General features: G+C 43.6%; 1 protein-coding gene across 1 annotated transcript in view; it reads right to left on the bottom strand.

The window, feature by feature from the left end:
* The window catches only part of LOC129851441 (V-type proton ATPase subunit B, brain isoform-like), a 51055-nt gene extending 26646 nt beyond the window's left edge, over positions 1–24409 (bottom strand). Inside the window, exon 1 of the mRNA XM_055917985.1 lies at positions 24120–24409. Within this exon, the coding sequence (XP_055773960.1) occupies positions 24120–24225 (106 nt within the window). The 5' untranslated portion in view covers positions 24226–24409. The remainder of the gene's footprint in view (positions 1–24119) is intronic.
* Positions 24410–24875: the final 466 nt, after the last annotated feature.

The following is a 24875-nucleotide window of genomic DNA, read 5'->3' as shown; positions in this document are numbered from 1 at the left end:
GTCTCAAAATGGAAACAGTCCGCCTACCCGACATGCTGGTCAGCTGAATCGTGCGCTAACAGCCCGAGAAGAACACCAAAAAATAGGAACAAGGCTTTATCGTTGGGTTTTTAATTTAAAAAAAATTATGTATTATTAAATTTCATGGTATCCAATTGTTAGTAGTTACTGTCTTGTCTCATCGCTACAACTCCCGTACGAGCTCGGGAGAGACGAAGGTCGAGAGCCATGCGTCCTCCGAAACACAACCCAACCAAGCCGCACTGCTTCTTAACACAGCGCGAATCCAACCCGGAAGCCAGCCGCACCAATGTGTCGGAGGAAACACCGTACACCTAGCGACTTGGTCAGCGCGCACTGCGCCCGGCCCGCCACAGGAGTCGCTAGTGCACGATGAGACAAGGATATCCCTACCGGCCAAACCCTCCCTAACCCGGACGATGCTAGGCCAATTGTGCGTCGCCCCATGGACCTCCCGGTCGCTTCCGGCTGCGACAGAGCCTGGGCTCGAACCCAGAGACTCTGGTGGCACAGCTAGCACTGCGATGCAGTGTCTTAGACCACTGCCCCACCCGGGAGGCCAATCGTTGGGTTTTTTACAGAAATGTTTGCCGACTAGGAATTGCTTTGGAGATCAACCAGTCCAGGTTGGTGATCACTGCTGTAGAAAGTTGAGTGAAGTTCAATCTCGTGCTTCTCTTTGTGGACTTATATTTCTGAACAGCAGTCCTGGGGGAGATGAGTGGCAGCTTAGAGGGAACATTGGACAAAAGTCAAGACAGACCTTGCAAAACTGAATTAAAGCAACCGTCAGTAAAATCTCAATGGCTGTTAAAATCAGTGTAAGAGAGATCACAAACAAAAACCAATTAATAAAAATATATTATATGGTACAAGGACAGTATAACAGTATTATTTAAATGAATATGACATTGAATAGCCTAAATCAGCCTGCTTCATAAAATCATTCAAGGCTATAAAAGCCTGCATACAGGCATTGGTACGTTGACTAATTTCTTGAAATGGAAATTTCTTGAAACCTCAAACTAGAAAGTATCACGTTTCTGAGAAGCCAAATAGAACATCCACCCTTGTATGATGGATGTGTAACGGATGTGAAATGGCTAGCTAGTTAGCGGGTACGCGCTAGTAGCATTTCAATCAGTTACGTCACTTGCTCTGAGACTTAAGTAGTGTTGCCCCTTGCTCTGCAAGGGCCGTGGCCTTTGTGGAGCGATGGGTAACGATGCTTCGTGGGCGACCGTCGTTGATGTGTGCAGAGGGTCCCTGGTTTGCGCCCGTGTCGGGGCGAGGGGACGGTTTAAAGTTATACTGTTACATTGGTGCCGTGACCCGGATCACTGGTTGCTGCGGAAAAGGAGGAGGTTGAAAGGGGGGTGAGTGTAACGGATGTGAAATGGCTAGCTAGTTAGCGGGTACGCGCTAGTAGCATTTCAATCAGTTACGTCACTTGCTCTGAGACTTAAGTAGTGTTGCCCCTTGCTCTGCAAGGGCCGCGGCCTTTGTGGAGCGATGGGTAACGATGCTTCGTGGGCGACCGTTGTTGATGTGCGCAGAGGGTCCCTACTTCGCGCCCGTGTCGGGGCGAGGGGACAACGTAAAGTTATACTGTTACAGATGGAGAGGAAAAAGGAAAAGGAGGTTTAATTTTAAGTATCTTGAAATATTCCAACAGTCATCATACAAAAATGTAAGCGTGCAAATGATTAAGACATTAATCAAATAGTATGAATAGGTTTAATTAATGAATAGCCTAGGTCTGAGGGCATTCACCAAAAATGTGGATGCTGCCGAATTTGCCATTACCTTGCTCTTTCAAGTTTCTAACGCTGGGCTCTTCTAACAATGCTCCTTATAGTGATGACAACCCAATCAAATGGGCAGGCTTTTAACCCTGCAAGTAGATGGACCCAATATGTAAAGAGGACTCCCCACCTGACTGCATTGATTGGGACATGTGTAATCAGGCTTGAAAACGGGGTAGAATTGGCTGGCAACACTAAACTGTGGGATAATTTTTGCTGGCAGGGCGCATACTGATGGAGACACCTATTCAAAGAGACAGCTGGTTAAACCCACAGCCTCTGCAAAAGGTGGCAGAGTGGTGCAGTTACTATAAATCGAAAGAACAATGACACCATAGTAACAGTTTAGAGCCATTTGCTGGAGCGAGGAGCATTTCATCACTCTTGGTAACCTGCCTACAGTGGTTTCTCCTTTAAAAGTTGCAGCGTACTGCGGCGCAGCTTGCATGGTGCGGCAGAATTCGATGGCACGTTATTTAAGTGTGAACCACTGGTACCAGTAATGCTAGTTAGTGCTAGTTTTACCACCAGAGGACATCTTTGAGAAGCATTTGATAGCCTTCAATAATGGCTGTACTAGAGAATGCGGGCACGTGGGAGACCGGGGTTCAATTCCCCGAAGGAGAGGAAGGAGTAGGCTATCCTTGTAAATAAGAATTTGTTCTTAACTGATTCCATATGAGTTATTTCATAGTTGTGATGTCTTCACTATTATTCTACAATGTAGAAAATAGTAAAAATATAGAAAACCCCTGGAATGAGTAGGTGTCCAAACTTTTGACTGTTAATTTCTTAATTAAATTAATATTATAGTGTTTCGATTCCAAGAAAAACCCTCTGGGTTTCCGTTAGGACGGAACTGAAAATATGGCTCTGTACAACGTGACGGTCGAGAGTACAGTACTGGGCTATTTAGCTAAAGAATCCCCATGTCCTGCAAGCAAGCGGGACACCAGGGTTCAATTCCCCGACGGCGAGGAAGGAGTAGGCTGTCCTTGTCAGTTAAGAAAAAATTCTTATTTACTTGCCTAGTTAAATAAAGGTTACACTAAGAGCATAACATTTCTATACCCTAATTTTCTAATTCTAGTCTAACCAATAACCAAACGGAGATTCAGTGAAAATTTGCATTTGCATTCGCTCTGCAGGTAGTATAACTTTTATAACTTTTCATTACATTTCATTATAGTACAACGATTTAATTTGTCCAACCTTAGCAATTTCTTCTTAACTAGCTACATAGCCGTCTGTGTATCAAAGATAACTGCGTAATTATCGTATTTCGTCGTCTCGTTGTCCACTGCTATCTGCCCAGCAGCTAGCAAACGTCCACCGTCTACCGAATAGTAGTATAACTTTTCATTACATTTCATTATAGTACAACGGTCTGATTTTCATTTTCATTACAGTACAACGGTTTGATTTGTTTGATCTTAGCTAGCTACATAGCCGTCTTTTATCAAACATAATTGCGTCGTTATTGAGGTTCGCTAGCGAGCTATTTTCGTTCGAAATTAACGCAACGTAGCCATCACTGCTAGCTAGCCAGCTTGCCACCGAAGAGCATTGTAGAAACGATTACAATACAACGGAACGACTTGTTTTGTGTAGTGTTAGCTAGCTACATAGTTTTCTTTGCTAGCTTTGTATCTAAGATAATTGTGTAACTTTGAGTAATTATCGGTTAGCTAGCCAGCTAGTTTCGCCTGCCGCGCTGCTGTCCTCCTACCTAGCCAACACTGCTAGCTAACACTGCTAGCTAGCCAACTTCTACCGAATAGCAGCACTGTAGAAACTTACATTACAACGGAACGACTTGATTAGCGTAGTGTTAGCTAGTTGTCTTTGCTGTCCTTGTATCCATGATAATTGTGTAGTTTAGAGAAATTTAGAGAAACTGTCGAGGTCACCTAGCCAGCTTCACTTTCAACAACGCAGCTACTGCTAGCCAGGCTACTTCACCAGCCAGCAGTACTATATCATTTTAGTCAATAAGATTTGTAATTTTATTGATTTTTTGCTACGTAAGCTTAACTTTCTGAACATTCGAGACGTGTAGCCCACTTGTCATTCTAATCTCCTTTGCTTTAGCGTAGCCTCTTCTGTAGCCTGCCAAATATGTGTCTGTCTATCCCTGTTCTCTCCTCTCTGCACAGACCATACAAACGCCTCACACCGCGTGGCCGCGCCCACCCTAACCTGGTGGTCCCAGCCCGCACGACCCACGTGGAGTTCCAGGTCTCCGGTAGCCTCTGGAACTGCCGATCCGCGGCCAACAAGGCAGAGCTCATCTCAGCCTATGCCTCCCTCCAGTCCCTCGACTTCTTGGCACTGACGGAAACATGGCTCACCACAGATAACACTGCTACTCCTACTGCTCTCTCTTCGTCTGCCCACGTGTTCTCGCACACCCCGAGAGCTTCTGGTCAGCGGGGTGGTGGCACCGGGATCCTCATCTCTCCCAAGTGGTCATTCTCTCTTTCTCCCCTTACCCATCTGTCTATCGCCTCCTTTGAATTCCATGCTGTCACAGTTACCAGCCCTTTCAAGCTTAACATCCTTATCATTTATCGCCCTCCAGGTTCCCTTGGAGAGTTCATCAATGAGCTTGATGCCTTGATAAGCTCCTTTCCTGAGGACGGCTCACCTCTCACAGTTCTGGGTGACTTTAACCTCCCCATGTCTACCTTTGACTCATTCCTCTCTGCCTCCTTCTTTCCACTCCTCTCCTCTTTTGACCTCACCCTCTCACCTTCCCCCCCTACTCACAAGGCAGGCAATACGCTTGACCTCATCTTTACTAGATGCTGTTCTTCCACTAACCTCATTGCAACTCCCCTCCAAGTCTCCGACCACTACCTTGTATCCTTTTCCCTCTCGCTCTCGTCCAACACTTCCCACACTGCCCCTACTCGGATGGTATCGCGCCGTCCCAACCTTCGCTCTCTCTCCCCCGCTACTCTCTCCTCTTCCATCCTATCATCTCTTCCCTCTGCCCAAACCTTCTCCAACCTATCTCCTGATTCTGCCTCCTCAACCCTCCTCTCCTCCCTTTCTGCATCCTTTGACTCTCTATGTCCCCTATCCTCCAGGCCGGCTCGGTCCTCCCCTCCCGCTCCGTGGCTCGACGACTCATTGCGAGCTCACAGAACAGGGCTCCGGGCAGCCGAGCGGAAATGGAGGAAAACTCGCCTCCCTGCGGACCTGGCATCCTTTCACTCCCTCCTCTCTACATTTTCCTCTTCTGTCTCTGCTGCTAAAGCCACTTTCTACCACTCTAAATTCCAAGCATCTGCCTCTAACCCTAGGAAGCTCTTTGCCACCTTCTCCTCCCTCCTGAATCCTCCTCCCCCTCCCCCCCCCCTCCTCCCTCTCTGCAGACGACTTCGTCAACCATTTTGAAAAGAAGGTCGACGACATCCGATCCTCGTTTGCTAAGTCAAACGACACCGCTGGTTCTGCTCACACTGCCCTACCCTGTGCTTTGACCTCTTTCTCTCCCCTCTCTCCAGATGAAATCTCGCGTCTTGTGACGGCCGGCCGCCCAACAACCTGCCCGCTTGACCCTATCCCCTCCTCTCTTCTCCAGACCATTTCCGGAGACCTTCTCCCTTACCTCACCTCGCTCATCAACTCATCCCTGACCGCTGGCTACGTCCCTTCCGTCTTCAAGAGAGCGAGAGTTGCACCCCTTCTGAAAAAACCTACACTCGATCCCTCCGATGTCAACAACTACAGACCAGTATCCCTTCTTTCTTTTCTCTCCAAAACTCTTGAACGTGCCGTCCTTGGCCAGCTCTCCTGCTATCTCTCTCAGAATGACCTTCTTGATCCAAATCAGTCAGGTTTCAAGACTAGTCACTCAACTGAGACTGCTCTTCTCTGTATCACGGAGGCGCTCCGCACTGCTAAAGCTAACTCTCTTTCCTCTGCTCTCATCCTTCTAGACCTATCGGCTGCCTTCGATACTGTGAACCATCAGATCCTCCTCTCCACCCTCTCCGAGTTGGGCATCTCCGGCGCGGCCCACGCTTGGATTGCGTCCTACCTGACAGGTCGCTCCTACCAGGTGGCGTGGCGAGAATCTGTCTCCTCACCACGCGCTCTCACCACTGGTGTCCCCCAGGGCTCTGTTCTAGGCCCTCTCCTATTCTCGCTATACACCAAGTCACTTGGCTCTGTCATAACCTCACATGGTCTCTCCTATCATTGCTATGCAGACGACACACAACTAATCTTCTCCTTTCCCCCTTCTGATGACCAGGTGGCGAATCGCATCTCTGCATGTCTGGCAGACATATCAGTGTGGATGACGGATCACCACCTCAAGCTGAACCTCGGCAAGACGGAGCTGCTCTTCCTCCCGGGGAAGGACTGCCCGTTCCATGATCTCGCCATCACGGTTGACAACTCCATTGTGTCCTCCTCCCAGAGCGCTAAGAACCTTGGCGTGATCCTGGACAACACCCTGTCGTTCTCAACTAACATCAAGGCGGTGGCCCGTTCCTGTAGGTTCATGCTCTACAACATCCGCAGAGTACGACCCTGCCTCACACAGGAAGCGGCGCAGGTCCTAATCCAGGCACTTGTCATCTCCCGTCTGGATTACTGCAACTCGCTGTTGGCTGGGCTCCCTGCCTGTGCCATCAAACCCCTACAACTCATCCAGAACGCCGCAGCCCGTCTGGTGTTCAACCTTCCCAAGTTCTCTCACGTCACCCCGCTCCTCCGCTCTCTCCACTGGCTTCCAGTTGAAGCTCGCATCCGCTACAAGACCATGGTGCTTGCCTACGGAGCTGTGAGGGGAACGGCACCTCAGTACCTTCAGGCTCTGATCAGGCCCTACACCCAAACAAGGGCACTGCGTTCATCCACCTCTGGCCTGCTCGCCTCCCTACCACTGAGGAAGTACAGTTCCCGCTCAGCCCAATCAAAACTGTTCGCTGCTCTGGCACCCCAATGGTGGAACAAACTCCCTCACGACGCCAGGACAGCGGAGTCAATCACCACCTTCCGGAGACACCTGAAACCCCACCTCTTCAAGGAATACCTAGGATAGGATAAAGCAATCCTTCTGCCCCCCCCCCCCCCCCTTAAAAGATGTAGATGCACTATTGTAAAGTGGCTGTTCCACTGGATGTCATTAGGTGAATGCACCAATTTGTAAGTCGCTCTGGATAAGAGCGTCTGCTAAATGACTTAAATGTAAATGTAAATGTAAAATAAAAATCTCATTGATTTATCAAGACCAGTTTCCATGCTTGTCTCAGAGCAGCGCGAAACAGGGCTAAAATAGTTGTAGGCTATCGCCTTAAATCATATTGCTTCTACCTTCAATATGCTCTTTAAATAAATAAGACCCACACCACTTTTAACAGCACATTACACAACACTATTGAGACTCATGTTGTCTACGGTAGGCCTACAGTATATTGAAAAATATGTGACTCTGCCAATAATTACATAGAAGAAAGATATTTCTGTAATTCAGTGATATATATTCCCATAGTAATTTGTTATGGATACATAACTAAATAAACATCCACATTTTGAAAGTATTTTTATGATTATTTTATTAACGAAAGCATAAAGATGCCATTATTAGTTACATGGTTTTAGTTTGAACGTGCAGACTGGCCCTAACACGGAACGTTTCCCAAGTCAGCGCCATTATTAGTGTAATGCCCTTTAATTAAAGTGTTGCCAGTGTGGAGGTCCTCCCCCTCCCTTCCCCATGGGCTAGGTCGGTCTTCTGTGCGCGGCTCTGCGGCCCATCCCGTGCCCCCTGCCCTCGTGCCTTGAACGTCGCACGCTTTCAGTGGGTACAGCTGGAGAATTGCACGGCAGTCCCATTGTGCGCCACTCGGGAGCCATGACCAAAATATATTGTCCTGCTACTAACAGGGTTAATAGTATATTTGTGAGAATATCCAACGGGCTTTTATATAATTCTAAATCAATAATAAAAAAGGCCATTGTTGAATAGGTGAGACATTGTTACTAATTTGTAAATAAAGCCAGTTTGTTATTTAGAATTATTTATTTCTGTTTTTAAGAGGGAGAAAAAACAAAAACCTAGTCATCTCATGGGTCTCCCAGTTGAGGCCGGCACAGGTATTGAAACAGCATCTGCAGCAACACAGTATGCTATGCAGCGTCTTAGACCGTTGTGCCATGTACAACGTGACTGGTCGGGAGTGGCCTACAGTATTACAGTAAAACCAAAATAATGCTAACAAAATAAAATACAAATCTTAGTCTAACAGCTTTAGTAAGTAATACTGAAGTTGTGCACAATTATCAGTTTCTATTTAGGTTTATGTCACCCATTCATTGTCAGTTAGAGACACAGTAGGACCCAAAAGGATAATCAGTGTTCTAACTCCCCCTTGCGCCGGTCTGGAGCAATGAAGTGGTGACGCAGGGTACCGTACTAAACCACAAATTACCTCTAAGTCCTGCGGTGTAAGATTGCAACTTTTAAAAGGAGGAACCACTGTAGATGCATGGAAGGGATCATTTGACCAAACAGGGTGTGGACCTCAAAACCCCCTCTAACCAGCTGAAGAAATGGCATTCAATACAGCCTTGTCCTACACCACTTCTATCGAGAGATCTGAGTCCAAGCCAGCAACCGGTGTACAGCATCCAGTTGAAGCTATCAACTGCCTTTTCTATCAGGAGTGCAAAAGAAGTCCACGTGGAGTGAGCATGAAGAGAGATCCGTTCCAAAAGTTCTCACATTGCTGGTATACTGGTTGACAAGACATAATCATTTTGGTGGGGTTCAGGTGAGACATTGAAATTGGGGCATTGTCATGGCCCATCCACTTTTAAGGTATCTGAAGAAGAAAAATGAAGAAATGCCAGAAGATTGAGTGCTGGGAAAGGGAGGGGGTTGGTCAACTGTGCCCGTAATTGATTTATAATATCAGGTTGATTGAGGTCTATACACTGCTACTGATCTGTAATTATAACCCTGATGAGAAAGTTTATTGGGTTAATAAGGTGAATGTATTGTATGTTAATATAAATGTCCATTCTGCCAGTGTTGATGTGTGTTAAGTTGAGGGTTTTACATTGAGGGTTTTACATTTTGAGTGATAGAACCAATGAGGAATGTCCTTCTAAATTTGGGTTGGATAATTAAATTGGTGTTTTAATTATGAATTGGAAACAGAATGATTTTTTTTTAATGACTCATTTGAGTACGTTTTGTATGATAACTTTGTGAGTGGAGCAATGTGTTACGAGTCCCGCCGAGGATGGTGCCTCTTCCCGTTCGGGCGGCGCTCGGCGGTCGTCGTCTCCGGTCTACTAGCTGCCACCGATCCCCTTTTCTGTTTTCCTTTTAGTTTGTCTAATTTGTTTCACCTGTTGTGTGTTTAGATTAGGGGTTATTTAAACCCAGTTTGCCCGCTCCCTTTTGTGCGGGCTTGTTTTTCTGTTTCGTGTTTGTGGTGTGGATTTTGTGGATTTTGTTATTCAATTGACTTTGGACATTTCTCTTTACGCGCCCAGTGTTTAGTGTGGCGTCACCGGTTGTTAGGTGATTACGTTAAGGAAATAAAATTCCACTTTTTGAAAGAGATTCCTGCTCTCTGCACCTGACTCTTGTTTCCACCACTGGAATTGTGACACAATGAATGTATTATGGATCGATTGTTGTTATGCTAATGATGACATGGGTAAAGAAGTTGTGTACTATGTTGAGACTATTCTTAAGCAATCAATACTTAAATAGTAGGCCTATCCTGCTCTGTTTAAAACTGCGTTTCTATAAAGAGGTGGTTTCCACTCTAGCTTCCTGCAGTTATGCTGGGCGTATGGTCAAGACAAATAGGTTTTGCTAGAGATAGCTTGAGCTGACAATGACTTGGTGATATAAACCTGTGGTGTGTGTGACCCGAGATAGCCTGGGAGAGTTTAGAACAATGCCTCATCGTCTCATCTTCCTGGCATCTGGGAAACTAAGCAGGGTTTGAAGTCAAACAACATCCCGTGCAGATAACCAGGAGATGGACCAAGGTGGCTTATGGGAAGGTTGGAACCAGTCTGACTAAGCATTTTTAGGTCCTATATAATATCTGTTTGTTCCTTTTCAGTTAGGCTGCTCATCCAAACAGTGAAGACTGTGGAGTTGACCTGTTTCATCATTGCAAAAATGTATCGATATTAAATAAAGATGATTGTTTGAAGACATGACAAAGTCTCTCTCACTTGAATTGAATATTCCACCAGTGTTCCAGTTCCCACCAATATCCAGCAACTTCACACAGTCATTGAAGAGGAGTGAGACAACATTCCACAGGCCACAATCAACAGCCTGATCAACTCTATGCGATGGAGATGTGTCACGCTGCATGAGGCAAGTGGTGGTCCACGCTCCTACTTTTTTTTAAGGTATCTTACCAACAGATGCATATCTGGTTTCCCAGTCATGTGAAATCCATAGATTAGGTCTTCAATTTAATCATTTCAATTAACTGATTCCTTATATGAACTGTAACTCAGTAAACTCTTTGAAATTGTTGCATGTTACGTTTATATTTTTGTACAGTACAAATTAGGTTTCTTAATTTTATTTTTCAAAAAATGTGCTAAAACATGTCTTCATTGTCATTATGGGGTATTGTGTGTAGAGGAGTGAGGAAAAAAATATTTAATCAATTTTAAATTCAGGATGTAACAACAAAATGCTGTTCTTCACATTACAGTCTCTGGTAAACATATACTATATAAAATCAAATCTGTTTGTCAAGTTTTTATTTATTCAAACAGGCAAGTTAGTTATGAAAAGATTCTTATTTACAATGACAGCCTATCCTGGCCAAACCCTCCCCTTACCCGGACAACGCTGGGCCAATTATGCGCCGCCCAATGGGACTGCCGATCACGGCCGGTTGTGATACAGCCCGGGATCGAACCCAGGTCTGTAGTGAAGCCTAGAGCACTGTGATGAAGTGCCTTAGACTGCTGCGCCACTCAGGATCCCTAAACGCACATGCACAGGATACAGTAAGTGTAAACAGTACAGTGAAATTGTTACTTCCATAGTGGAGTCTTTTCTTATGGCTGCAGGGGCAGTATTGAGTAGCTTGGATGAAAGGTGCCCATTTCAAACGGCCTGCTCCTTAGTCATAGTTCCTAATATTTGCATATTGTTATTAATATGGGATAGAAAACACTCCAAAGTTTCTAAAACTGTTTGAATTATTTCTCTGAGATTAACAGAACTCATATTGGCAGGCAAAATCCTGAGTTGAAATCAAATCTGAAGTCAGAAATCTGAGATTGTTGAATACAGACAGAGTCCCAAAAGAATTCCAAATGACGTATGGCAGGGGCTGCACTGCCTAGGGGTTCCACTAGATGTCAGCAATAAATAGAAATTCCAGTGAGACTTCTATGGTGTTCTGGGAGAGAATGAGAGCAGAATCAGTCAGGTGTCCATCAAGCGGCCACTCGTGTAACATCCCTCTTCCGCATGCAAGCCACTGCCGTTCCATGGCTCACGCAGACAGAAGGAATATTCCGGTTGGAACTTTATTGAAGCTATATGTTAAAAACATCCTAATGATTGATTCAGTACTTAGTTTGAAATGTTTCTTCGACCGGTAATATCACATTTTGAAGTTTTTGTCCGATATGCAGCTGACCAGAATTAGCGTTTGGATATGTTTACCAAACGCGCTAACAATTGGACATAAATAACGGATTTTTCCGAACAAAACAAACATTTATTGTGGACCTGGAGTTTCTGCTAAGCCTTCTGATCGAAACCAACAAAGGTAATGAAATATTTATAATATATTTTGTTGTTTATAGTGACGCTATCTTTGCAGCTGTGATATGCTAATTTGAGCGCCGTCTCAGATTATAGCGTGCAGTTATTTTTCCTTAAAGTTTTTTTTAAATCTGATATTGCGGTTGCATTAAGGAGAGGTATATCTATAACTCAATGTGTATAACTTGTATTATCATCTATATTTATGATGAGTATTCATGTTGAAACAACGGGCTATGCAAAGTCACTTGATGTTTTTGCATTTAGTGATTCTTGTAGCCTCAATGTAAACTCAGATTTTTTGATATAAATATGAATTGAATCAAACAAAACACGCATGTATTGTAACATGAAGTCCTATGAGTGTCATCTGATGAAAATAATCGAAGGTTAGTGAATCATTTTATCTCTATTCTGGTTTTGTGATGCTATCATTAGCTGGGAAAAATGCTATGATTATTTTTAGTTTTGTGGTGACCTAACATAATCGTTTGTAGTGCTTTCGCTGAGAAGCCTATTTGAAATCGGACAGTTTGGTGGGATTAACAACAAGATTACCTTTAAAATGATATAAGACACATGTATGTTTGAGGAATTTTAATTATGAGATTTATGGTTTTTGAATTTGGCGCCCTGCACTTGGACTGGCTGTTGTCATATTGATCCCGATTTAGGGCTTGTAGCCATATTAAGACATGTAGCTAGCTAGCTAGCTAAACAATGAACCATAATCCCAACTCTAATACCGCGCTGAAAATAACTGGGAACGAACGAACGAACGAACGAGAGAGAGAGAGAGAGAAATGACTGGGGGGAAAAAATGAAAAACAAAATACAATTTGAACAGTCATCCAACTGGGGGGGTCCTACACAGATCGTAAACGTTAGCTAGCGAGCCAGCCAGCAGTCGTTAGCTAGCGAGCCAGCCAGCAGTCGTTAGCTAGCGAGCCAGCCAGCAGTCGTTAGCTAGCGAGCCAGCCAGCAGTCGTTAGCTAGCGAGCCAGCCAGCAGTCGTTAGCTAGCGAGCCAGCCAGCAGTCGTTAGCTAGCGAGCCAGCCAGCAGTCGTTAGCTAGCGAGCCAGCCAGCAGTCGTTAGCTAGCGAGCCAGCCAGCAGTCGTTAGCTAGCGAGCCAGCCAGCAGTCGTTAGCTAGCGAGCCAGCCAGCAGTCGTTAGCTAGCGAGCCAGCCAGCAGTCGTTAGCTAGCGAGCCAGCCAGCTGTCGTTAGCTAGCGAGCCAGCCAGCTGTCGTTAGCTAGCGAGCCAGCCAGCTATCGTTAGCTAGCGAGCCAGCCAGCTATCGTTAGCTAGCGAGCCAGCCAGCTATCGTTAGCTAGCGAGCCAGCCAGCTATCGTTAGCTAGCGAGCCAGCCAGCTGTCGTTAGCTAGCGAGCCAGCCAGCTGTCGTTAGCTAGCGAGCCAGCCAGCTGTCGTTAGCTAGCGAGCCAGCCAGCTGTCGTTAGCTAGCGAGCCAGCCAGCTGTCGTTAGCTAGCGAGCCAGCCAGCTATCGTTAGCTAGCGAGCCAGCCAGCTATCGTTAGCTAGCGAGCCAGCCAGCTATCGTTAGCTAGCGAGCCAGCCAGCTATCGTTAGCTAGCGAGCCAGCCAGCTATCGTTAGCTAGCGAGCCAGCCAGCTATCGTTAGCTAGCGAGCCAGCCTTCCCCACCATTGTCATCAGAAGACACTATAATGTCTGGTTCAATAAAAATGTTAAATCAGGGGTTTCCTCATTGGCTGATTCATTTTCAGAGTCAGTGAGAGTAAGCATGGCACGATCATCCTCTAGAAAGTACTCCAACGTTTTTCCCACTGAGCTTTGTCGATAGCGCTATTAACTTCAGGGCAGCAGTGTTGAGAGCAGTAGCAAACCGTTCAGTTCTTCATGATAAGCTGGGTTAGACCGAATTATCCACACATACTTAGCAGCTAATGTTATAGACAGAAGCATGCTACATGGCAGACCAATCTGAACTCACCTCTCGACATCTCCAGCCCATCCATTATCTCCAGCCAATCATGGCTGGCAGGAAGGTTCCTGTATTTTTCCGTGGGTAAACCAACTATGCTCGTTATTTACCCATTTCATTCGTATTAACAGATGGCATACAAGTTTATTAAGTTTCTTGAAACGGGTCGCATATGGTCACCAAGAGCAGAAGGCTGAATTCAGACTACAATATCAAATAAAATTATTTTATTGGTCACATACACATATTTAGCAGATGTTATCGCAGGTGTAGAGAAATGCTTGTGTTCCTAATATGGTTCTACGGTTGTTTGTGTACTGCCTTTAGCCGGAATCAGAGACAGCAGGATGATGGCCAGGCCTATTTTCACACTGTGGTGAAGAATAGATCTCTGAAAGGCAGCCTTTCCCAATACACCACTGCTAAAAGGCCTGCGAGATGGAGGCATATCACAGATGGATGGTGACCCCATTAACTGTACCATGAAATAATAACATGGGGATGTGATTTCTCTCTGTTCTCTTTCATATAATCCTGTATTAAATTTTGGCCACTACTTAAGAACACATCAAATACCACATGTTATCCATTTTTAGGCAAAAAGATTCATAAAAATGTAAGTAAAAGCTGAGCTGCACAAATTTATTATTTAGCAACACAATGCAGACAGCTATTTTTGTACAGACAAGAACAAAGATTTGCAAGCTCCAGTTCAATTGATAAAGCTAGTCATAATTTGATAATGGGCAATTCCAGCATTTTCACTTTTGGATGAATTGGTGCCAATTGAACTGCCCCCTACTCTGTCCCAGATGATAATATATGCATATTATTAGTACTATTGGATAGAAAACACTCTGAAGTTTCTAAAACTGTTTGAATTATGTCTGTGAGTATAACAGAACTCATATGGCAGGCAAACTTCCAAACAGGAAGTGAGAATTCTGAGAAGGGTCGATGTAAAAGTCATCGCCTATTCAATTCTCTGTAATATATGGATCTGTTTGCACTTCATACGCCTTCCACTTGATGTCAACAGTCAGTAGAATGTGGAATGAAGCTTATGCTGTGTTGTGGGACCGGATGGGAGGGGAATGAGTCAGTGGTCTGGCAGAATGCTAGTTCCTGGTCACGCGCGCTAGTCATGAAATGGCAATGTGTGCCATTACTTATACAGACATGAAGAAATGCTCCGGTTGGAACGTTATTGGATATATATATGATAACAACATCCTGAAGATTGATTCTCTACTTAATTTGACCAGTTTATTCGACCTGGAATATAACTTGAAGTATTTGTCCGAGTTCGCCTGGACCAGCGCCAGTGTTTGGACATGTGAACTAAAAGTGCTAGCAAAAGTAGCTAATTGGACACTAGTAATGGACATTATCGAACAAAAAAACTATTTATTGTGGAACTAGGATTCCTGGCACTGCATTCTGATGAAAGATCAAAGGTAAGGGAATATTTATGATGTAATTTCGTATTTCTGTTGACTCCAACATGGCTGAGAAATGTTGTGTATTTCTGAGCGCCGTCTCAGATTATTGCATGGTATGCTTTTTCATAAAGTTTAAAAAAAAAATCTGACACAGCGGTTGCATTAAGAACCAGTGTATCTTTAATTATATGTAAAACATGTATCTTTCATCAAAGTTTATGATGAGTATTTCTGTTATTTGATGTGGCTCTCTGTAATTACTCCGGATATTTTGGAGGCATTTCTGAACATGGCGCCAATGTAAACCGAGATTTGTGGATATAAATATGCACATTATCGAACAAAACATAAATGTATTGTGTAACATGATGTCCTATGAGTGTCATCTGATGAAGATCATCAACGGTTAGTGATTAATTCTCTCTATTTCTGCTTTTCATCTAACATAAATATGTTGTGTTTTCGCTGTAAAACATTTTAAAAATCGGACATGATGGGTAGATTAACAAGATGTTTATCTTTCATTTGCTGTATTGGACTTGTTAATGTGTGAAAGTTACATATTTAGAAAAAATATCTTTGAATTTCGCGCGCTGCCTTTTCAGCGGAATGTTGTGGGTGTTCCGCTAGCGGAACCCCTGAGCACGAAAGGTTAGGTAACAGAAACCAAACTTTGTATCTGCACAGTTCTTCCTGTAAATGTGATGTACAATTTTCTGTGGAAATTGTTAAAAGTAGTCATAGTGCATAGATTTCTATGGTTTGTTCAACTTTTAAATCAATTGTTCGTCTGGTATACATTGTAAAGTGAAAAATCTGAGTCAGCGTAATTTCATTACCATGGAATTGCCCTACTGCTAACATGAGTCAATTCACCTAAATTGCAGTCGGCTAGGCTATATCTTGGGCCTTTTTCAACCATTGAATGGATATTTTAGAACGGGGCATCAGCTAGATGATTAGTTTTAATATTTGCAGTGTCATAGACAAAGTCATTGTCAAACATGTTTATATATATATATATATATATATATATATATATATATATATATATATATATATATATACACACACACACACAGGATGGCAATACAAGAGGGAATGAATCAATGAAAAAATGAATGCATGACACATTCAGAGATTTAAAGGAAGCTAGATGCCCCACCCGCAGTTTTTTCTGGTTCAATTCAAGTAAATGAACTAAGTAGACCAGACCAAGCTGCTATTGCATTGATGTTTATGGGAGACCCAACCTGGTACAGTAGACCGGAACTGGCAAATTTTATTTTCAATCAATGGTAAACCAAAGACCGTATGAAGATGGACAGAAAATGCTTCTCCAATAGAAATCCCAGACCTCACTTGTGGGCGATGTCATGGCAACGATGGCTAGCTAAGCTTATGCGCAGGAACACGTCATCGGGTCTAACTGTCATCTTGAGCCTAACTGCGCAGGCCGTCAAATCAAAGGCACTACTTCGATATTATTTGTTTTTGAAGAACATGTCAGTTTGTCACTTTCACAGGGCTGGAGTAATAACATGTTGAAGTACTTAAGATATTGGCTCGAATCTAGCTTGTGCCTTTAGATTGAGAAAATGATCTAAGTAAGAATTGTTCACTTCCCTCTGACTTCTCAAAGCCTGATCTGCTTGGTCTGTTTCACAAGTGTTCCCGAAAGTCTAGCGAGGTTGCGCCTCTGGGTAAACCATCTTGATTTAAACAACGGCTGATTTGGAATTCCCATTGTTAGAGTCTATCCTGCACATGATATACTAGACAACATATACACATGGCCAGTACATTCCTAAAAAGCGCCATTGTTGACAATGTTACCTAGCAACTGTTACTTCTACAGAGCCACTGTCTCATCTACCCAGCCAGGCAATTTATAAACTTGATATCCACTGAAAAAAAGCATCTAGACACCATCACCGACATTTGCAACACTGTTGCAATATTGATATTTGATCTACAATGTGTCCCATAATAATTAAAGTGTCAGGATGAGACTGAATCAGCATAAGTTGAATTGATATATAAAAAGCAATGCCAATAGAAACAGGTAACACGAAACGTAGATACCGTAATTTCTGGACTATTAAGCGCACCTGAATATAAGCCGCACCCACTGAATTAAAAAAAATATATATGTATTTTGTACATAAATAAGCCGCACATGTCTAAGCCGCAGGTGCCTACCGGTACATTGAAACAAATGAACTTTACACAGCCTTTAAACGAAACACGGCTTGTAACTAAAAGCCTATTTATTTTTAACGAAAACACGGCTTGTAACAAAAATAAAAAAAATAGCAGTAAACAGTAGCCTACCAAGAAAGTCATTGGTCACCATCTTCCTGTGCACTGAAACCACTGAAGTCATCTCCTTCGGTGTCGGAGTTGAATAGCCTCAGAATTGCTTCATCCGATGTTGGATCGTTTTCATTGTCGCTCTCGTCACTTTCATCCGGAGGCAAATTCCCCGCTGAGCTCATGCTGCCCTCTTCAACACGCAGCAGTCCAGCCTTTCGAAACCCGTTGATTATAGTGGATTTTTTGACAATGCTCCACGCTGTCAGGACCCACTGGCAGACTTGACCATAAGTTGCTCTTCGCATGCGGCCCGTTTTAGTGAAGGATTTCTCCCCACTTGTCATCCAAGCCTCATTTTCTAGTTCGGGCCATCTGCTTTTCTTCCCTCTGAAAGCTTTTGTTGTCTTTTTGCACTGAGTCAGTTCCTCACGCTGCTGTTTCCAACATCTTATCATCGACTCATTAAGGCCAAGCTCCCGTGCAGCAGCTCTAATTCCTTTTCCAACAGCCAGATCGATCGCCTTCAAATTGAAAGCTGCATCATATGCATTTCTCCATGTCTTTGCCATGATGGTGACAAAATGACTACCGTAATCAGAATGATGGGTAGTTAGAGCGCGCTCGATTTACGTCACATTATGTGACGGTGCTCAGTTTTTTGGCGGCATGAATCTTGTGAAAGCGGGAAAAATCCTTAAATTATCCGCGTCATTGTATAAGCCGCGAGGTTCAAAGCGTGGGAAAAAGTAGCGGCTTATAGTCCGGAAATTACGGTAGTTTGCCGTCTTCCCAACTTCAGTCTGGAGTGATTGTGTTGGCTGTGTAGTTGGCTAGCTAGCTAGCAGGGGGGGGGGGGGGGGGGGAAACTCTACAGCAACCATTTTTGTTTGCCATAAGAACCTGCAAAGTTCTGGAACTATCAACCAGAGCTTGGGTAGTTTTGCTTTACATGGCAGTTAATACGAATAGAACTAATGACCAGAGAATGCCTAAAATTGCACTTGACAGTTTTAGTGAATGTAGTATCACGTTTTGTTGAAATGTATGGTTTGGGAAGGAATTTGCTTTTTAATGCTTGAATCATGATAAGCTGTGGACCATACTATTTACCAAGAAATTAGATATATATTTTTCGTAGCCGTATATTTACCACCACAAACCGATGCTGCCAGTGATTTTAATACAGGAAAACGGCAATTCGTCTTACCTATTTCTAGCAGCATGTTACCTGTGCAACTAGAGACAAAAAATAAAAACTGTAGATCACATTTACTCCACACACAAACGCGCACAAAAAGCTCTCCCTTGCCCTCCATTTGGCAAATCTGACCATAACGGTCTTCCTGATTCCTGCTTACAAGCAAAAAATCTAACCGGAAGTACCAGTGACGTGCTCAATACGGACACGGTCTGATGAAGTGGATTCTAAGATATAGGACTGTTTTGCTAGCAGACTGGAATATGTTCTGTGATTCATCTGATGGCATTGAAGAGGTTAACACATCAGTCACCAGCTTCATTAAATAGTGCGTCGACGACATAATCCCGACAGTGACCGTACGTACATATCTCAACCAGAAGCCAAGGATTACAGTTTTCTTTTTTTTAAAGGCTAGAGCTTCCCCTTTCAAGGAGCGGAACACTAACCCGGACACTTATAAGAAATCCTGCTTTGCTCTCCGACGAACTATCAAACATGCAAAGCGTCAACACAAGACTAAGATGGAATCCTACTACACCGGTTCTGATGCTTGTTGGGTGTAGTAGTGCTTGCAAACTATCACGGATTACAAAGGTAAAGGGCCAGACGGGTTTCCAGGACGCGTACTCAGAGCATGCGCTGTCTAACTGGCGAGTGTCCTCACTGACTTTTTCAACCTCCCCGACCCAGTCTAATACTCAGGGGTCGCGTTAGAGTTACGAATTTTCAAACATATGTGTTTTAATCCATTTCACCTGTGTTTTATATTAAAAGTCAGTGTTTTTTTTTTGCTTCAATAGTGATCAGTGGCGTGCAACTAAAGTTTTCCTTCACAGAAAATATATTACTGTAACACATTCAGCTGAATATAGCTTCCTTTTCATCAGATGACAGAATTGTAATGCTATTTGGCTAGCAGCCACAAGTAAATGAGCTTACAATGAGCAATTTAAAAAAAAAAAACGAAATGTTTATCATAGAAAGAATGAAGCCAGCTACATTTCCTAATGTTATGTTTGAAGTGAATCTTACAATTCACCAGAGAAAAGTAGGCTATGCCGAGAAAAGTAGCTACACATCTGTCAGAGCGCTGCCATAGGTGAATTATCCTCCGAGTGGAGAAGTGCAACTGAAGTACAACATGAGTGATGTCGAGCTGAAATTACAATAACAAGCATTTTAGATCTGCATTTGCAAAATGAAGCAAGATATTTCTTACGAGTTGTTTTTTTTTTTACGAAAACGCGACACCTGAATACCTACGTTAAGCAGACCACCATAGTCCCACCATAGTCCCTGTGCCCAAGAACGCCAAGGTAATCTGTCTAAATGACTATCTGCCCCGTAGCACTCACATCTTTAGCCATGAAATGCTTTGAAAGGCTGGCCATGGCTCACATCAACACCATCATCCTGGACCCACTCCAATAAGCATACCACCCCAACAGATGATGCAATCTCTATTGCACTTTCCCACTTGGACAAAAAGAACACCAAAATGAGAATGCTGTTCAACACCATAGTGCCCACAAAGCTCATCATTAACCTAAAGACCCTGAGACTGAACACCTCCCTCTGCAACTGGATTCTGGACTTCATGACGGGATGCCCACAGGTGGTGAATGTAGGCAACACATCCACCACACTGACCCTAACACTGGGCCCCCTCTCAGGGGTGCGAGCTTAATACCCTTCTGTACTCCCTGTTCACCCACGATTGTGTGGCCACGCATGACTCCAACATTAAGTTTGCCAACAACACGACGTGGTAGGCCTGATCACCGACGACAATGAGACTGCGTATAAGGAGATCAGAGACCTGGCAGTGTGGTGTGGCAGGACTACAACATCTCCCTCACCGTCAGCAAGACAAAGCAGCTGATCGTGGACAACAGGAAACGTGAATGGGGGCGTGCTCGGCCCTCCGTCGATGGGCTGTAGTTGAGCGGGTCGAGAGCTTCAAGTTCCTCTGTGTCTACATCACTAAGGATCTATTATGGTCCAAAGACACCAACAGTCGTGAAGAGGGCACGACAACGCCTCTTCCCCCTCAGGAGGCTGAAATTATTTGAAGTGAGCCCTCAGATCCTAAAAAAGTTATACAGTTGTGCTATTGAGAGCATCTTGACTTGCTGCATCACCGCTTGGTATTGCAACTGCTTGGCATCCAACTATAAAGCGCTGTGGACAGCCCAGGCAGTGTCAGAGGAAGGCCCTAAATATTGTCAAAGACTCCAGCCATCCAAGTTAGAGACTGTTCTCGCTGCTTAAGCATGGCAAGCAGAACCGATGCAAGTCTGCAACCAACAGGACCCTGGACAGTTTATACCCCCATGCCATAAGTCTGCTAACTTCATTGACCCTTTTTGTATAAACTTTAACTCATCATATGCTGCTGCTGCTGCTGTTAACAATCTAACTTTATTCCTAGAAATATGTACATACAGTGCATTGGGAAAGTTCAGAGCCCCTGACTTTTTCCACATTTTGTTACGTTACAGCCTTATTCCAAAATTGATTAAATACATAGAAATGTTCAACCTGCACACATTACCCCTTAATGACAAAGCAAAAAACATTGTTTTATTTTTAACAAAATGTTTGTTTTCTTTTTTAAACAAGAAACAGAAACATGAATTTAGATAAATAATCAGACCCTTTGCTATGAGACTCAAAATTGAGCTCAGGCGCATCCTGTTTCCATTAATCATCCTTGAGATGTTTCTACAACTTGATTGGAGTCCACCTGTGGTAAATTCAATTGATTGGTCATGATTTGGAAAGTCACACACCTGTCTATATAAGGTCCCACAGTTCATGTCAAAACAAAAACCAAGTAATGAGGTCGAAGGAATTGTCAGTAGAGTTCCGAGACCGGATTGCGTCGAGGCACAGATCTGGTGAAGGGTACCAAAAATGTTTGCAGCATTGAAGGTCCCCAAGAACACACCAAGACTCTTTCTAGAGCTGGCCACCCGGCCAAACTGAGCAATCAGGGGAGAAGGACCTTGGTCAGGGAGGTGACCAAGAATGCAATGGTCACTGATTGAGCGCCAGAGTTCCTCTATGGAGATGGGAGAACCTTCCAGAAGGACAACCATCTCTGCAGCACTCCACCAATCATGCCTTTATGGTAGAGTGGCCAGACGAAAGCCACTCCTCAGTAAGGCACATGACAGCCCGCTTGGAGTTTGCCAAAAGGCATCTAAAGGACTCTCAGACCATGAGAAACAAGATTGTCTGATGAAACCAAGATTGGACTCTTTGGCCTGAATGCCAAGTGTCACATCTGGAAGAAACCTGGCACCATCCCCACGGTGAAGCATGGTGGTAGCAGCATCATGCTGTGGGGATGTTTTTCAACGGCAGGGACTAGAAGACTAGTCAGGATTGAGGGAAAGATTAACAGAGCAAAGTAGAGATCCTTCATGAAAACCTGCTCCAGAGCACTCAGGATCTCAGACTGGGGGTGCGAAGGTTCACCTTCCAACAGAACAATGAGCCTGAGCACACAGCCAAGACAACGCAGGAGTGGCTTCGGGACAAGTCTCTGAATCTCCTTGAGTGGCCCAGCCAGAGCACGGACTTGAACCCGATCTAACATCTCTGGAGAGACCTGAAAACAGCAGTGCAGTGACACTCCACATCCAAACCGAAAGAGCTTGAGAAGATCTGCAGAGAATGGGATAAACTCCCCAAATACAGGTGTGCCAAGCTTATAGCATCATACCCAAGAAGCCTTGATTGTAATTGCTGCAAAGGTGCTTCAACAAAGTACTGAGTAAATGGTCTGAATACTTATGTAAATGTGATTTTTAATACATTTTCAAATTTCTAAAACCTGTTTCTGCTTTGTCATTATGGGGTATTGTGTGTAGATTTATCAGGGGAAACTATTTAATCAATTTGAATAAGGCTGTAATGTAGGAAAATGTAGAAGTCAAGGGGTATGAATTTCCAAATGCACTTTATCTACCTCCATTACCTCGTACCCCTGCACATCGATTCGTTACTGGCACTCCTTGTATATAGCCAAGTTATCATTACTCACTGTATCTTTTATTAAGTGATTTAAAATTCGATGCATTGTTGGGAAAGGCCGTAAGTAGCATTTCACTGGCCATGGTGGTCTACATCAGGGTTTCCCAAACTCTGTCTTGCCCCCACCCACCCTGGGGTGCACTTTTTGTTTTTTGCCCTAGCATGACAAGTAATTTCAAATAATCAAAGCTTGATTATGAGTTGGTTATTGGAGTCAGTTGTGTACTGCTAGGGCAAAAACCAAAAACGTGATATCTAATGACTACCAGCAGCAGGCCTATTACAAAGATTGTTTATTATGTTTTTTTTATTTCACCTTTATTTAACTAGGTAGGCCAGTTGAGAACAAGTTCTCATTTACAACTGCCCAAGTTAAAGCAAAGCAGTGCGACAAAAACAGAGTTAAACATAAACGTACAGTCAATAACACAATAGGAAAAAATCTATGTACAGTGATAACTAGACCAAGAGACCACAGCTTGTCATTTCCAATAGGAACAAATGAGTCAGTGGGCAGAACAAGCAATAACTATATCCTATTGGCGCGTTCTAGTATACATCTGCATATTCTGTAAGGGAACGCCTACTCTGAGGTGACCGTGCGCAATAACTCAGTTCACCTTCACACTCCTAAACAGCGCACTTTTTATTTTGCAACGGGTGAAGTCTACAAAACTTAGTCCGTTCTGTTTATAACAGATTCTAGTTTGGGGAACAGAAAGCTGTATTGAGATTAAAATGTTTAATTGAGGAGTAGATTTGCTGAATATCGGCCAAAATCCATCTTCTCCCACTGCACGCCAGTTGGCTTCCTCTCACTACCATATTTGGTAGTGAGTTAAAGCCAACCGGATGCGTCACATTTGTACATCCAGTGAAACATCGGTCTCATTGTTCTCTGTGCCTTCAGCCTCACGTGATTACGTCTTAGTGGGATAATCAACCCATTTGTCAGTCTATAACTATATCTTCCTAGCAATAACTTCCACACCACAAACCAATACGATTAGTTAGCTACATAGTTTCAATTTCCATGACATGCATCAATCTTCTGTACATTAGAGTAAAGGCGTTGATTGCGTGACACGCTTAATTTTGCTGTCAGGCGCAGTCAGCTGATTTGGCTATGCTAGCTAGTTAGCTTACTTTGTCTTTACCTTAAACTAGCTAGCTAATGTTCGCACAACGCTTGATGATTAACAAATATAGTAAATAGTTACATGCATAGCTATATTTATAAGTGTACTCTAATATTAAACTGGTAGAGTATACTTTTACATAACATACAAGCAATATTATAAATGGACTGTTGCAAGACAGCTCCGCACACAGGTTAGCTAGCTTGCTAATATTAGTTTGCAAGCTAGCCATTACACACCTTTAAGCAGTTTTACTTATGTCGCTGCAGTGACAGTCGGTTCAATGGTAATGCATTTTATATCGAATATTTCACATACACTAAGATTTGTTTTCGCGCAAACAATCCAGTAGTTAGCAAGCTATGGAGAATCAAGCATCTGGCTAGGTAGCTAGCTACGTACTCAGCCTTGGTTGAGAGATGTAGTTTCTGGTCACAGCTTGTGTGTGTGTCCTTGCCGCAGCAGGACCGTTGATGTCCATTGTTCTGTTTCCCACCAAGGTTGCCATAAACGAAATCCTCTACCTGAGCTACAGTATAGCTGGTGTGCTAGTAGCTAAGGGTATTAACTCAAAGATACTGGTAACAAGCTAGCTATTTCTGTATGGTATTAAATGACACTGCGGCGGCTAGTCATATGACATTGGAAGCCACGACAGAGGGCGCGTTCACATGATCGTTGCGGTTGCCTGCGCGCGCCTCTGTATCACAGGCACATTTTTTTGAATATACGCTACATAGTGAATATGGGATACAGACCGATCCTATACTAAATAATGATATTAACACGACTCTCAACCGAAGAATTGGAGGAAAGTTAACATTTTTACACACACACACACTTGATAGATTTTATAATTCCAAATTAAAATGTGATGATCTGTACTGAACCAAAATATAAACGCAACATGAAACAATTTCAAAGATGTTACTGAGTTACAGCTCATATAAGGAAATCAGTCAACTGAAATTAATTAATTAGTCCCTAACCTATGGATTTCACACGACTGGGCAGGGGTGCAGCCATGTGTGGGCCTTGGCTGGCATAGGCCAGGCCCAACCAATCAGAATGAGTTCTTCCCCACAAAAACACTATGGGCTTTTTAGGTGAGTGCTGAGCCACCCTGTGATAAGCAGTGGCCACTTTTTTCCCCACAAA

The sequence above is a fragment of the Salvelinus fontinalis genome, chromosome 1, assembly GCF_029448725.1.
Source record: "Salvelinus fontinalis isolate EN_2023a chromosome 1, ASM2944872v1, whole genome shotgun sequence".
In the NCBI taxonomy this organism is placed as follows: domain Eukaryota; kingdom Metazoa; phylum Chordata; class Actinopteri; order Salmoniformes; family Salmonidae; genus Salvelinus; species Salvelinus fontinalis.
The sequence above is the reverse complement of the archived record's forward strand: the minus strand, read 5'-3'. Positions and strand labels throughout refer to the sequence as shown.